Source organism: Neovison vison, chromosome 6, assembly GCF_020171115.1.
Source record: "Neovison vison isolate M4711 chromosome 6, ASM_NN_V1, whole genome shotgun sequence".
Taxonomy (NCBI): domain Eukaryota; kingdom Metazoa; phylum Chordata; class Mammalia; order Carnivora; family Mustelidae; genus Neogale; species Neogale vison.
This window is the reverse complement of record NC_058096.1, coordinates 99,431,566-99,448,868: the sequence shown is the minus strand read 5'-3', so window position 1 is coordinate 99,448,868 and position 17,303 is coordinate 99,431,566. Positions and strand designations below refer to the sequence as shown.

At 32.5% G+C, this 17,303-nt stretch overlaps 1 protein-coding gene across 3 annotated transcripts in view; it reads right to left on the bottom strand.

The window, feature by feature from the left end:
• NAALADL2 (N-acetylated alpha-linked acidic dipeptidase like 2) overlaps positions 1-17,303 on the bottom strand; it is a 1,286,203-nt gene that overhangs the window by 164,865 nt on the left and 1,104,035 nt on the right. For all 3 annotated transcript variants that reach the window (XM_044251814.1, XM_044251815.1, XM_044251812.1), the window contains one exon: positions 10,174-10,269. In XM_044251814.1, coding sequence (XP_044107749.1) covers positions 10,174-10,269 — 96 coding nt within the window. The remainder of the gene's footprint in view (positions 1-10,173; positions 10,270-17,303) is intronic.

Here is a 17,303-nt window from a genome sequence, read left to right as displayed (position 1 = left end):
GCACATAAACTTTGGCATATTTAATCAAAAAATGTTTTATAGTAATAAAAATAAACAAACTACAGTTATACCTACTAATGTGGATGAGGAAGAGAGAGCTCAGCTTCTCTTCATTACCAATTAAAATTTGTACTATTATTCTAAAACTTAAAACCCAGCTAACACATACCTTTACTTATTCTTCAAAGTCAAGTACACCTTAATTCTTCTGAACAAATACTGCAACTCTCTTTCTGAATTGTTGACTGAAAGAAGATATGCCATGTAGAGAGGTTCAAAAATGCCATGTTATTAAAAAAAAGGCAATAACCTTTTATTGCTTTAAAATACTTTTATTATTTTCCCAAGTTACCTTAGATAAAAATTATAGTTTTTCTATGCTGAAATAATCTTGCTTTCTAAGATTCTCATCAGTATCTTGTTCATGCATCTGTTTCTTGATCTCCTGCTCCCAGGTATTTAGTGTTTTCATTCTGACATACTCGCTGTCTTCATACCCTTCTCCAAATGGGCTAGCAATAATCTGAATTAGCCACGATTATTAATCAAAGAAGATATGATGAGCCATAATTACTTGAGCTTGCTTAGTCTCATTCTTCCAAATAAGGGTTTTTAAAAACTTTAATTTCTTTTCTACAGTGATTAGTTTATGGAAATCAGGCCTAACCCAATCAGCACAATTATTTCCCTGGTCACAAGCAATGATTCGGAATAAGCATGATGCCAATTCAGAGTAATAAGATGAGGGTCCATTTCACTGGGGTTTTCTAGAAATCTGCACCATTGCTCTTCTGAGAAAGTCACCAGAAGTGAGATCCTCTCTTGCTTTGATAGAATTATGTACAGATACAATTCCAAGAACTGCTGGCAGCATTTTCTACTATGGGGGAATTCTGCTGGTGAAAAGTCCCACCAGAGACAAGGGTAGCACTGAGAGGATAACAGATAAGTAGATCAAAGGCTATGTTTGAGCTACTCCTGAAGCATGCCTCTTCTGGAATTTTCAGTTACATAAGAAAAATAGAATCATTTTGTTTATATTGAACAAGTTTGCATGTAGGTCTTTATTGATGATAAAAATAACATCTTAACTGATAATGGACTTTTTTTACTTTTGAAGAAAATATTCTAAATGGATTACTTTCTTCCCAGCTTTCTTAAAAGTCAGTAACTATAAGGATCATAATTCTTTTTCTTGACAACTAGGGAACATAATTATGATTGTTCATTATTGTTTTATTTTTAGAAAGCAGAAATATTACTACTTAAGTCTCCACTAATGGTCAACAACACTGTAATTTTAAATGCATTTAATTCCTAAACCTTAGTTTTACATATTAAAAAGACATATTAGTAAACACACATAATTAAGTCTAAATAAATATTGTTTTCCCATCGCAAACAAAAATTTTGTTTGCTTTTCAAGCAAAAATTTGATTTGTTCAAATCTAATTCTTGATCAGTTCCTAAATATCAAATATCATAACGTTAATATTTGTGGAATACATTTATTCTCTCTTAAAACACCACTTCCTGTGAACTTTTTGAGAGACACCACATAATTAAAATGCTGATTACTAAATGCCAAAAAACCCTGTAATTTTTAAATATTTTCTGTATCACACCAATAGCAGCAGAATGTGTAGGTCCAAAGATTATTAAAAACAAACAAGCAAAAACGGGGTGACATTCAGGCTGTCCCAGAAAAGAAGACAATAAGATATCTATCCATCTATTTATCTATATAAAAAATGCAGAGCATTCAAGGAATAATATAGATAGTACTAGCACTGAAAATCTGTATTATTAATTCATTCATACCTCATAATGTGTATGCATGTGTGTGTCTTTCTGTGTGTAAGAGGATCTTTTATTACAGTAACACATGAGGCAGTAGGTACTGTCCCCAAGACATGTAAGCATCATGATCAAAGTCCATTATAATAAACTCCAAAGACTGCTCAGTTTCTTCTGGTTTGTTGTGTTATATTAGAATTTTTTTAGTAAGTGATTATTGCTTGGGGCTTTTGAATCTTTTTATTATATGGAGGCTTTATTTCAACAGCCATTTTTGGAAGGACATTTACCTGCCTATCTAGAGCTAATCTGTTATCCACTGACTACTCTGCTTTTTGTCTCTGTACTTCTACATCACTTAAAGGATGATATCGTCTGAGAATGGTAAGAAAAGACAAAGAATCTCTTGCTCAAAATGAGGGGCAAATAAAGAAGCTAACATTAAAGTTCACTTTCAACTTATAGACATTTACCAGAAATAAGAATGATATATTTAGCTCATACAAAATTCAAAAATGTTACTTTATGGGATGAGATTACCATTTCCTGAATTACATAAGAAAATTTTCTGAGGTCGGTTGACTCAATCTTTATAACATTGTCATATTATTTATAGGTGATCAGATAGCTTCCTATCCTGATTTATATCACTAACATATTTATATTCTGTAATAAATACATGTTAAAATCAGTCTCTGTATATATTAAAGAAAAAGTGCATGTTTAGAATCACGGCTTTTCTATCTTAATATGCAGTAATAACACTTTTAATGTGATTTAGCAAAATATCTACTTTAATGATTAACTTCCCTTCAAAAAGGGAGTCAAATTTTGACAAGCTGATACTGTGTACCCATTTGCTTTTGAGTAATAAAAACAAAAAGGAAAAGAGAAACTGAGAGTATAAGGCATGACTTTAGAAACTATAATATTTGTGCCATATAATGAAAACAATAAACCAAACCTCTCTGGGCAAGAGAAAATATAGTCAGCACCATTTCCCATTTCATTAAATGAAGATATTGAGTTTAATTATACATTTATGAAGAAAATATACACCTAAAATATTTCCTTTTCAAAGCGTAGGAGGTTGGTTTTAATATCCCATCATCTCCCTTGAGTAGCTTCAACCAACATTCTTTATTACAAAGAACAATCTCTACATTGAAAATACATATTTGGGATACTTTCTGGTTTGGTTCATGTCATGAAACATCGTATAGATTCCCATGGAGACATCTTGCATCTAGTAACAATAATTTGTTATAGCAGGAAAATATTTTTGAAATATTTTTAAAAATAACAAAGCCTTACATTCACAGCTTCAGAATCACCTCAAATGTACAAATAGGATTAAAGAATGTCATTACACTTGCTTTGTGAAATAGAAGACAATATTCACATATTTTATCCAAATAATATACCAACATTAAAGATACTTGGAAGACACTCAGATTTGCTCATTCAGATTAGAAATCATAGCCAGGTTTTTAAGCATTTAAAGAACTGTACCAGAAACCTATTAGCTCATGAATACAACATGACATTGGAATTCAGGAAACTAAATTAAAGGTATTTGGTCATTTCCTTTTTGGCTTACTTTATGTAAGGCTACTAAGCTATAATTTTTAAGCCATAGCTTAGAAAGATATCTCAAGGAAAAACAAAATCATTCTGTATTTTATTCTGCCTTTCTATTTTATAGTTATAAAATGAATAGAATGTTTTAGTGGATTGTTTTCAGTTACCATGCTCTAAGAATCTTAATATCACAACAACTGGTACAAACATATTTATCAGTGACATTTAAACATAATTGAAGATTCATATTTCACAAATCATGTGTTAAAATTAATTAGCAGAATATAACTGTATTAGGCATAGTGATTTTTGTTATCGACTCTAAATGTATCTAACATTAGCTGAAATGGTTAAATGTTTTTCATCATTGAAGACACCACCATTAGCCTTTATTCACACCACTGCAGAACTGAGTTAAAATTTATAGTTATAAATAAGGGCAAATATAACTACATTGTTAGAATACAAACTATATAAGAATTACTAGCCTTGACTCCAAGACTTTATACAAATGCTGCCTTTTTCTACAATTTAGTCTCACTGCAACTTTCTCCACATACATAATAGGAATACATACTATCTTATTTCTATTATTTTCTCTTTGGAATATTACAATATCCAAATAATTTTATAAGATCTCTATTTCTATATTTTATAAGAAAAGGAAGAAATCCATACACACTTAAGAACAGTATTTTAAAAACCCTATCCTGAAAATGTATCAATATTGCATATCTTGTAATAATTAAAGATAAAGAAATCATTTTTTCTTAAACTAGGTGAGAAGAACAATGAAATAACTAATAAATTGATATTTCTTAAGGAAGCTCACAAATTAGGTCATTATAATTAGGTCATTTGCTAGTTGCCATGGTACCACATGCATAAGGTACTTTTGTTTTCCTGGTTGTACTATTCATACTTAGAGATTTTAAATTATAATATAGAGCATCTGTGGTTCCAGAAGAAATGTACTATTAATTCAATAATGTAATAGATAGCATCTTTCCTCTCCTACCCCAATGCTATATATTGACACTTGATTTTAAAACTCTTTTCCTTACAATTATAGTGTTTTTGTTTTGTTTAAAATGCAGTTATCAGTCATTTATTGTGTATTATGGCAAAAATTATCAAGAAAATGCTAATAAAATATATTCAATCCAAAAATATATTAAAAAAATACAAGATGTTAATCAATTAAAAGTAGACCAGGGTCGCCTGGGTGGCTCAGTTGCTTAATTATCTGCCTTTGGCTCAGGGCATGATCTCAGGGTGCTGGGATCGAGGCCCTCGTCAGACTCCCTGTTCACCCAGGAGTCTGCTTCTCCCTCTACCTCTGCCCTTCCTCCCCCCACCACCGGTTTGTGCTTCCTCCCTTTCTTTCTCTCAAAATAAAAATAAAATCTTTTAAAAAAGTAGACCGAAGAAATTGTTAACAACTCATGTGAACTCTTTATGGATAATGGCAAAGAACGGAGGATCAGGCATAAATGAAGAGAAAAAAGATGTTTTCAAATTCTAAATAAGTGGTTCAGAAGTTATTATGGATGACTAGTTAATTGGGTAAATACACATTTTTTCCTGAATTTCTAAGAACTATTGTAAAATATACATAACATTAAATTTACCATCAACAGATTATAAGTTATAGTTCAGTGGTATGAAATACATTCATAATGTGTAACCAGTACCAATATCCTTCTCTATAACTCTTATACCTTGTGTAAGTCACAAGATGTAAAAATGAAACTTTATATCCACTAAACTAAAATTCCCCCATTCCTACCCCAGTCTCCATTGTATTTTCTTTCTCCTCGGTTTTGATTACTTTAAGTACATCATATTCATGGAATCACACCATATAGTAGTTGTCATTTTGTGATTGGCTTATTTCACTTAGCCTGATGTCCTCAAGTTTCATCCATGTTGTAGCCAATGTCAGAATTTCCTTCCTTTTGAAGATTGAATGATATTCCATTGTATATTTATACCTCATTTTACTTAACCATTTATCCATCTATGGCCACATTTTAGTTATTGTAAATAATGCTGTTATCAACATGGATGTACAAATGTGTTTTTAAGACTCCACTTTCAGTTCTGTGGAATTGGTAGATAATATGATAATATGAATTGGTAGGTAATATGATAATTCTTTTTTAAAATTTTTAAGAAACTGCCATTGTTTTCCACAACAATTGTACCATTTTATATTCTCACAGTGCACAAAGTTTTCAATTTCTCCACATCCTTGTCAACATGTGTTATCTTCTGTTTCATTTTCTTTAGTTTTGTTTTTAATTTTAGCCATCTTAATGCTGTGAAGCTGTGGGAGGATATGCTTTTGAACACTTCCTCTTTCTTATAATGTATCTTTTCCTGTGGATCCCATAAAACATTCTGCCCTGGGGCTTTTGTCCTCTCCCTGTCACTCTTGATTCTCTGCATGATTATTGCCAAGGCAACATCATCATCATCAACATTTCATCAATGAAGAAAATGTTCGATAATCTGTGCTATTCCATGCAGTAGCTCCTGCCTGTATATGGTTACTAAACATGTGAATCGTGGCTAATGGTACTGAAAAAATTAAATTCTAGTTACATTTCTTTTTTTTTTTTAGTTTAAAGCCACATATGACAAGTGGTTATTACATCAGCTAACGCATTGAATTCTTTTTCTTCCTGAGCTCCAACCTCATGTATCCAACTGCTCCTATAATATATTTGTCTAGATTCACTAAGTATTCAAAATTTCACATCCAAGATTAGACTCTATCACTTTCTTCAGCCCAACACCTAATTTGGTTAATTCAATAATATCAACTTTGTCCAAAGTGGAGGTATTCAAATTGTCCTTTACTCTTTACTCTGCTTCATACCCCATATCCAGTAAACCATATATCCTGTTATTCAGACCTAAAAATGTCTCCCAGATCTGTCTTTTGTTATTCAAAATACATATAATCATTTCTTACACAATACCACCAACAATCTGCTTTTTAGAGAACTCTCAAGGGAAGCTCATTGACATTAAGATAAAGTTAATATTTCTTAAATTCTTCAGATGTCACTTTTCTGGTGAATTCTTCAAATCTAGTCAGAAGCATGAACTCCATCATCTTTCTTCTCATAACTTGTTTATGTCACTATCACCTCTTTTGTTACTTTATGTTAAAATGCTTCCCTTACCTGTTTAGTCCCTTGGACCCATTCTCCTGTATGAATTGTTTTTATATTTCAAGTGTTCTGCTTCATCTTAGAATATTTAGATAACTAATAACAATTTATAAGCTAAATGTTGAGGATTCAGAAACCTAACTAGACAATTCCTAGCTAGAAAAGGAGAAATAAGCCTATTTCAAAACAAATCCATGGTGATTTTTATTCACTTATTAAAGGATTAAGCGGCTAAGATTTATATTGGTATTTCATTCATGTGTAGTCTTTGGAGAAATCAGTTTGGTTTCTATGATACTTAAAAAATCAAATGCTATTTTTAAAGGTAATTATAGAAGATAAGAAAACATCTTCAACAGCAATGCAGTATGTGCTGCCCTTTGGTGACTTTATACTGTATCATCGGACTGTCATGAAGCAATGATGAATTATACCTTTTAGCATCAATATTGAGTCTCATTCATTACTTTCTTAGGTTCCATGCTTTATATCAAAAAGATAAATGCCAGGATAAATTCATACTTTATAAAAAAAATATTTTTAAAGAACTGCAGGACAGCAATGGAGAGCTACATACCAGGACTCATAGCTCCTACCCCATCTATGTGCAGTCTGTTTGTTTTCATTTTCTTTAATTCGGGGAAAAAAACACTATTGATAGATTATTAACTTTTTAATTCTTGGAAGCTGTAATTTAATTTTACATAAATTGTATTTGTGATCTATAACAGAGGGCCAGAATACAAAGTTACTCACTTGTAAAGGATAATAGATTACATTACATGATCATTTGTATTAGATGTATATGCTTCTTATATTTATTTAATTAGATAAAATAAATATGTGACTGTGTTATAATGCTGTGTATTGAATTCAGACTTTTGTTTGGAGAAATAAGGACTAGAATCCTCAATATTTCATTTAATACAGATTTTTTAAAAATGTTTTATAAGTGGTATAATATCAGTAATTGTGTTTTATCATTTTCCAACACATTTCTTACTTCACATCAAATTTTCAGAATTCACAGTGACAGAATTTATACCTAACTGGGTCTTTTCATTCAAAGTCCATTGCTATTTCTATAATATCTCACTGCTACATGAAATATGAGTGTACTAAATGCATGGTTTTCTATGATAATTCCACTACTATTCTTACTGAAACAAAATATTTTAAAGGCTTCAATCTTTTACAAATTAAATTATGTATTCCATTTGTACACACTAACCTACCAGCGTATTCTCAGTGTTTAATTAATTAGTTTACTCATATGCTTTCCTATCTAACTTACTCTTTTTTACTTTAAAGTGAAAACTAAATACAGAAGGTGCAGGTAAGAGTCTATTTGAATACATCAGCACTCTTATTTTTTAATGTTAATAATTATACTCAATTACATCCATACTGCATTTCCAGGGAAAATATATACGTGATCTTTCAACCTCATAGAATCCTCATGAGGAAAGTCATTACTAGTGTACTCCTTTTTGGTGTAGACAATAAAATAGAGTTTTACTTAATAAAAGAACAAGTTGGTAGCCAAGGTAATAAAATGTATGCTCCATATTTCCTAGTCATGTGCCTAGTCAATCTCACCATATTTATATTTTTTATTTTGTTGTTGATTAAAGAAAATTTGACCTTAAAATAAAGTATTTATTAAGTACTTCTTTTTGTGATTCCCCAGTTTCTCCTACTGGAAAACTAAGATTGAACTACTGAAGCACAATTTCTTCCCTTGGCCTATGTCTCCAACATGAGGTGTTACCTTAGGTAAACATCATGACTGGGGAAACAGTATCAACATTAGATAAATATATTTGGTCATAAAAAGTGTCAGAAGTCACTTACTTCTGCACTTTGGCATGTTTTATTTCTTCATAGACAGAATTTTTTCTAATATCCATTTAATGAGTTAATATCTGCTTACCTATGAAATAAATTTTAAAACAAATATAGAACCTGTGGTAATATCTGTGCACAAATTTGTGTATTTTCTCAAACAGTCTCTGACTTTCTGTGTTTCACACTAAGTACAGAATTCATTTTTATGTCTAGGCTATGTCCCATGTTCCTCTACTCCCTTCTTGCCCCATCCCTGCTTCCCGACATGCTCTTAGGAGTTGTGGAGTGCCAAAACATCACGCAGCAAGAATCAGTATGTGTTTACACCTCTCATTATACACCTGATACCAGTAGGGTCTCAAGTTATTCATTCCGCAAAAATCAATGAATTCCCTGATCCAGAGGAAAGCAGAAAGAAATGGGAAAAAATGTTACTATTCCATTGCCCTAAAATCCTCTAATGCTTCACTTAAAAATAAGTAAGTTAAACCTGGACTTTGAGTATCCAGAATATTTGAATGAGCACACACATGCACACAAACACACTCTCATCTGCAGAAGCATATACTCATTTAAATAGGTATATAGATACATATAGATATGTATTTTTATCTATCACTCTATCATCTTTACAAGTATTAAGAACATAGTTAATATTTTGAATACTAAGGAACTATTATTTGAGGGAGACCTATATGTTGCTAAATCCAAATACAAAGGAATATTAAAGAATGGAAACATTAAAATCTAAAATAAGGAAGTAAAATTAATTGCAAAGCAAAGAGGTATAAAGGTAATTAGGATTCAGATATTTCGAGCTTAGGAGAATTTTAAGTAAAATGTGGTACAAACTCCTCTTATTTCAAATGTTCAGAAAAAATAAATTCACAGTTTTATTAAAAAGCTAGTGTAGACCTAAAATCCTAGTTTGTATTCTGAGTTCATTCCAGTGCCACTTATTGAGTTCAGTTAATTATATCACATTTCCTGTTTCTGAAGGAGAAAAATAGCCTTGTAAAATTTCACTAAGAAGATTTAAGAATGATTCAGTTCTTTCAACTAAGCATATATAAATATGGATTATTTTAAATGTGCTGAAATGCCAATATTCTCTATAAACTCTATTCCCAAAAGAGAGGTTATGACAGGTTAGACAAACTGTTGGTAAATGTAAAAATTCATATGATGTCCTATGATGTCAGAACATTAAATTTATTTACTCCATACTGTACAATTTAATTTTCTCCATATTATAAACATATAGCTAAGAGTTTTGAGTAAAAATATAGGAATGACCATCATAATATAAAAACATCTATTATAAATTCAGTCTTTTCTTTTAAGTAGCCATTTTTCTTTAATTGCAACTAAAAAGTACCACCATAAACAACCAAATATCTTAAATATTGAAACAAAACATTGAAGATAAAGAAATTCAATGATACTGACCTTAATCAAAGGGTGTACTTGAGAGTACACTACAACTCTACTTTCAGATGAAGAAAGAAGAAAAAAAATATCTATTTGTTTTATTAAGGATTGATTTTGAATACAAATCATGCTATTGCTCTGTATGATCTTGATTGAGTAGTGTATCATTCTTACTCCTTAGCAAAGTAATGGGAAGTACTTAAAATCCTTTCAAGCATATATTATAAATGAAAATATAAAATTTCTCTTGATTGGTTATTTTCTTTTTCTCCACCTACCACCAAAACCCTCCCAAACTTCCCCAACTCTGCCCATGAATGCAGTTATCTCCTACCTTGGTAATGGCTTCATGAAGGTTGAAAAAAGGATCCATTTCTTCAATTTTTCTTGCACGCTTAGGGAAAAGGGCCTCAGAGAGAAAACTTGGACCCTGCAGAAAATCAGAAAAGAAACATTTAAAACTCTTCATTGATTTTTTTTTTCAAGTGCTTATTGGATTTTCCTTAAAGATTTAAAAGGGCTCTAAATTGCGTTAAGTTTTCTGTTGATTGTTGGCCTTCATTCTACTGATCTAATTAACCAATTGCAGACCACTTATATAAAAAATGAGTAGAATTCTATAACTCTTATTTTTATTTACAAAAGATTTTTTTTTTTTTCGGGGCACCTGGGTGGCTCAGTGGGTTAATGCTCCGCCTTCAGCTCAGGTCATGTTCCCAGGGTCCTGGGATCGAGCCCCGCATCAGGCTCTCTGCTCAGTGGGAAGCTTGCTTCCTCCTCTCTCTCCGCCTGCCTCTCTGCCTACTTGTGATCTCTATCTGTTAAATAAATAAATAAAATCTCAAAAAAAAAAAAAAAGATTTTTTTTTTTTTTTAATTTAGAAGAGATAATTCTTTGCAGCCCTCTCTTTTCTCAAATGCAGGCTTATATGTAAAGCAAGATATCCTGATGACAAAACCTATATGTGAAACCCTTTCTTTGATTTATATATTGAATTTTATGTTCTAAGGCTGGTAGGATAGAATGTTTTTGACAAACATGATTACCATCTTAAAAAGCCTAGGCAAAAGTGTGTAGGACATTTTAAATATTGCAAAACTCACTTCAAAGTGATAGTAAGATATTTTGGGTAGATTGGTCTCATGGTTCCACATGCTTCCAATAAAATGAGAGCATGCTGACTCTATCAGAAACTTGGTATTATGATGGTTGAAATCAGTCAGAGAAACATTTTTTTTTAACCAGAAAAAATTTTAACTAGTCATTTTGTATTTGCATGTGTAAACAAATTTCAGGGTATAATAAGACACAGGATGCTGACAATGTTAGCGTCTATTATGGTCTAAATATGCATGTTCATCTAAAATTCCTATGTTGGTATCCTAATCTCCAAGGAAATCATGTTAGGAAATGGGGCATTTAGGAAATGATTAGGTCATGAGGGTTTCATCCATGTAATTGGGATTAGTGCCCTTATAAAACAGGCCTCACAGAACTCCCTAGCACCTTCCTTTAGGTGAGGAAACAACAAAAAGTTTGCAACCTGGAAAACAGTCCTCACTCAGTCATGTTGGCACCCTGATCTTGGATTTCCTACCTCCAGAACTGTGAGAAATTACATTCTGTTGCTTATTATGGCACTCAGTTTGTGATACTTTGATACAGTAGTCCAAAAGGACTAAAACCCTATCCAAAATAATGATCTTATAGCTATCAACATTCTTAACATCCAATGAGATGATTATTACTTTCCATATAAATATAGCTTTTACTTGAAAACCTGAAGTAACTAGGATTTGTCTAGAAAATAGAAGAATCGGGACAGGATGTATGTATTTAGGTAGACTACTGAATGATAGATAATCTTTATGAAGGCTATCATAGGGAAGAAGGGGTCAAGCAATTCTAACCAGCAATGACTACAACAGGGTAACCAATTTAAATTGAATTCTATTAGAACTATTTAATAAAGCTATTTATTAGAGCAATCCAGCACAGACTACTCTGGGATTATCAATCATGAGAACGAATGAATATGGAGTTAATGGACTCTGAAGTCATACCAACATATCAGGGGAGGACTAAACCCAGCATATTAACAATTTCCTAGAAATTAAAAAACAATGCTGTTATCAGACACACTCTTCATCCCCTATTTTTAACAAAACTGTGATCAAACAAAAGTAATTTATCTGTTTGCTTCAGAATATACCCACTTTTGGATGATAAAACCAAATACCAGCAGCTTATTTATAAACATGTGTTTTATGTTCCTCTCCTCATTTTGCCCTTCAACCTAAAACTAATCTGTCAGAAACTCTGCCCAGTTCCAACCATTACTCCACTTTTTAAGCTTTATCATAAAACCACACAACCAGGCTAAAATATTATAAATAGCTTTCCCTAATTTCCCCATTTAGAGAGTCTACTAAGACTCAGTGTTATGGGTTGAATAATTCATATATTCAAGTTCTAACCTTCACTATCTCGGAATCTGATCTTATTTGGAAAGAGGTCATTGCAGATGTAGCTACCTAATCTAGAATGAGGTTATACTGGAGTGAGTGGGGCCCTAATACAGTATGACTGGTGTCCTTTAAAAAGAGAAAATTTGGAGATAGATGTGCAGCACAGGGAGAAAACCATGCGAACACAAGGGCAGAGATTGGAGTGACGAGTCTACAAGCAAAAGGAGCATCAAAGCTTGCCAGAAAATCACAGGAAGCTAGGTAAGAGACTTGGGACAGATTTTTTTGTCACACTTCTCAGAAGGAACCACCTCTAATACCACACTGAACAATAGATATCTGCATCCCCAATCTGTGGTGCTTTGTTATGGCAGCCCTAGAAAACCAATATGCTCAGTCAGGATGTTATTCTTCCTCACGACAATAGGTCTCATAAACTTAATTTTTTTTTTTTTATCAGTAAGGATTTTTGGAGACATTTTGGGCAGTCAACATAGAAATACATTAAAGTTTTGGTTTTCCCACTTAATAATTATGTCATCTTAAACATCTTAATCTCCAAAGGATTAGCTACCACATCTGAAAAACTTCAATAGCATCTACTTCACAGAGATATTGTGAACTGTCCAAAGCCTGACACACAGGACATACTATATTAATGGCATTGATGATAAGGCTAATGGTAATAAATATCATAACAATGCTGATAAGGGTGGTTGTAAGGTGGTGGTAATTTCAGTAGGGTGCTGAATTAAAGGAAATCCAAAGACTGCTCTAGGATCCTATGAAAGACAGGGTATAGTTTGTATTTAGATATGTTTGTTTTTCTAAAGAGAAATATCTTTTAATCAACTTAATAAAAGAATGGCAAGAATAATTTGTGGCATTCATTTTCATTTAATAATTTAATCCTGAAGTCCCAAAGAAGTTTGTTTCACTGGTGGTTTTAAAAGAACTTCTTGACATAATTCTATTAGTTTACTCAGCAAAACAAAACTTCATAAATAGTGCAAAGGTAAAATATCAGCCTGCTTCAAATTGAACGATACCATGGAAGATAAACAGGGAGTTATAATTAATGAGGTTTTTATTGAACTTTCAATTATTTAGTAGCAGTACATGTTAATTTAAATTATCCATATGAGCCTTTTCTCCTGTGTAATCCCTTTCTTTCTCTTATTCCTTCATGTATCTCTTTTCATACCATTCTTTGTTTCTACTGCCTCATTTATTTATTTTAAAAAACACTCATGTGACCCTTCTATATGCTATTTACTACACTAAGTGCAAGACACGATCCTTAATCTCATGGAGTTTAATCTAGCGGGAATAGAACACACAATACATCAAATATCACTGTCTTTGAAAATATTAAGATACTACCATTCTTTACATATATGTGTGTATATCACATGAAACATTATCATTCATAGACTGGTATTTAAATATCCTGGTATAAAATAATGAGAAAATTAAAAGAAGGATATATGCTTTGTGAAAGTTTTCTACTACTATTACATTAATTCTGAGTGATGGCTGTTTAATAATGGCTCCCATCTGTAGATGAAGAGAGAAGTTAAGCACCATTAAACACTTAGAAAGGACTTTTGTTTAGAACAATTATTGATAGTTTAAAATAAAGGAGTAAATCAAGATATGTGAAAAACTTAATACTCTATGTCTGCCAACTGAAGACCCTTATAAAAATATTACAGAAGAAAGGATATTGATAAGAAAATTCTATCTAGAATATGGTGTAAAATTCCATTTGTCGCCCAGTCACTGCTTTACTTGTCCTTTCTGTAAAATTTCACCATATTTAGTACACCTTCTTTCTTTCAACTCTTTTGTCTAATGTCACTGATTTGACCCAGCTGGTTCTCTACATGTATGTTATTCTCTTCCTGAACTTGGTTTTCTTTTTTTTTTTTTTAATCTTACTATCATTTTTAGGTGGTCTACTCTGTCTTCTCTTTTCCACAGGCTAAGTGGTTTTATCTACTTTTCGGACTTCAACTACCATCTTCAAAATGGTAATTTCTAAATCTTTATCTCCAGATTTCTTTTTTTCTCATAACTATTTCACACTATTTCCATATAACTTTTGTTAATAGTGTAGCAGCCCATTCACCAAACTGGACCCACCCTTACCTTTACTATGTCTGTTCCTATACTTGGGCCATTTCCTCATCTGCCTGAAATGTTCTTCCTCCAGCTGGTTATCAGGTTTCTTCCTATAGTTGCTTTCCTTGATCTTCACCAACACATCAGAGTTCACTGTGCTCTTGTCAGTGTTTCCATATCACTTTACACTTACTTTTCCTCATCATTTATTACACTGTGGTTTTCTTACATTTATTTATTTATTTTACTATACTATGAGCCTTTTAAGACATGGGAGCCCTTTTGTATTAAAATAGTAAAAATGGGGGCACCTGGGTGGCTCAGTGGGTTAAAGTCTCTGCCTTCAGCTCAGGTCATGATCCCAGGGTCCTGGAATTGGGCCTCACATTGGGCTCTCTGCTCAAGCAGGGAGCCTGTTTCCCCCTCTCTCTCTGCCTGCCTCTCTGCCTACTTGTGATCTCTGTCTGTCAAATAAATCAATAAAATCTTTAAAAAAATAGTAAAAAATGCCAGACAACTTTGAGTAAGTTGTTAATTTCTCAATCTTAGTATCATCAATCCATAAGGTTAAAAACATGTAAACATGCTGGTTCTTCACAGAGAGTTCATGTCAAAATTAATCAAAGGAACAAATGATATAAATGTGCTCAGGAAGGAGGAAAGGACTACATTAAAACTGGGTGGTGTCTGATTTCTTTCACATTTGTCAGGAATTGCTTTTTTTATGCAAGCAAAAGTTAAGAGTTTTGAAATTTAAATTACTATAAATAGGTGATTGTGTATTGTCCTTGTGAAATTTCTCGTTTAAAAATCTACAACTGTTAAGGTTTAAAAACCATTTCTGTGGGAGACAATAAGTCCTTAGAGTGTTCTGAATAGAGCAAGTGATATTCTCAAGTGTGTGTTGAGGAGGGCACACATTGACATATATGTGGGGATAACTTTTAAAAAGATATGATGGGAAACAGGGAGTTTACACAGAAGGCTTTTGCAGTACCACAGTGAGAAACTGTAAGAGAGTAAACCAGGATAGTAGTAATAGAAATAGAAAGGAGGGAACAGTTTAACAAATGTTGAAGATAAAATGTTTACAATAAAGTGCTTGGTAATTAATTAGTTGTGGAAGTCTTAAAAAGGAGTCAAGATTGCAAGTATTTCTAGATTTGATAAAATAAGTGGATACATATTTCATTACCTTAGAAAATATAGAAACACATGATTTAGGACAAAAGAAACTAAACTTTAAATTTTTGAAGTAAGGTGTTTGCAAGTTATTCATATAAACTTATCCCAGAAGATGAGCCACTATATTATTCAAGATCTGTTTGGCTCATGACCAAATTCTAAACTGGAATAAAAATAATTTGAGGGGTGCCCAGGTAGCTCAGTGGATTAAGCCTCTGCCTTTGGCTCAGGTTATGATCTCAGGGTTCTGGGATTGAGCCCAGCTTCGGGCTTTCTGCTCAGCAGGGAGTCTGCTTTCCCCAGACCCCCGCCTGACTCTCTGCCTACTTGTGATCTCTGTCTGTCAAATAAATAAATAAAACATTTAAAAAATAATAATTTGGAGAAGCATGCACATAATAAATGTAAAGAACACCATATGTAGTCTTAGAAGTACAGTGAATATAGCCCATATATATAGCCCAGAGAACGTCAGGTGACATTGAAGGGGCAGATAGGAGCTTCAAACTGGGGAAGATCAAAGACTTCTGGAGAGGGCAAGGAAGCCTTGGCTTCAGAGGAAGCATCGCCCTCAGACACCTTGGCTTTGGACTTATACCCTGTGAAAGAAGAAGTTTCTGCAGTTTTAAGCCATTCTTGTTCATGGTGCATTGTGATACAGCCCTAGGAAACAAGCAGGAGCACAGAGGTTGAGAGGGAGAATGGAAGCATACAGGCCTGAGGTCCTCATTTTACATGTGAAGTAGTGTAGTATCACTAGATGGTAGACGATAGTAAGTTTAAAATGTTTTGGGGGCAAAAAAAAAAACAAACCTGTAAAACTGTAAAAAAAAAAAAAAAAAAACTGTACTTCTAAGAACAGTGAATATAGCCGAGATCTCTGAGAAATAGCAAAAACTCTGAATGACACCTATATTTAAGGAAAAATAAAAATAAAATCCATGAAAACATTATAGATAGAATAATCAGAGAAAGTGAACAGTAGCATACGAGTTTGACTTTATGGGAGGAAAAAAATGTAGAGAATGTCTGGCAAAGAATAATCAATGCTTCAAAGGAAGTAAAGAAATACAATAAGATGAAAATTATCCATTGGAAGTAGATTTCAAAGGCTCCTGGTATCTTTTGTCAGAGGGGTTTCTATAGATTAGTGAGCACAGGAGACAATGCAATCAGTTGAGGAGTAAAAGTGAGAAGTGCAACATTATGAACTACCTTATTCTCTCTAGAAATTCACATTAGGTTGAAAAGTTAAAAAACACTTATCATTACCTAAAGAGAGTTAAAGAATCAAAGAAAAGTTCATTTATTGTGTTTTAGACAGGATTAATGTGGACTTATTTTTAATGTGAGAGAAAGCATCTAGAAGATAACAAGGTATTTTTTTTTTTTTTAAAAAGCAGGGAAATCTTAGGGAAATAAATAGATCATAGGATTACAGGGAAGGAATTAAAGCTCAGGAAAGTTACCCAGAAAACTGAACTGTAACTAGAGAAGCCATTGGAGAGAAAGGTTTTGAAATAAGGGTAGGATATAAGTAAGTTGGAAGATATAAATAACTTATATAAAGAAGTTAGTGCATATACATAGGTAAAGAAAACATTCAAAGGTTATATTAATTCATTTCTATACTAGATTGAGTTGACTAAACTTTAAGTTACTGCCATACCAAAATATACCCTTTGC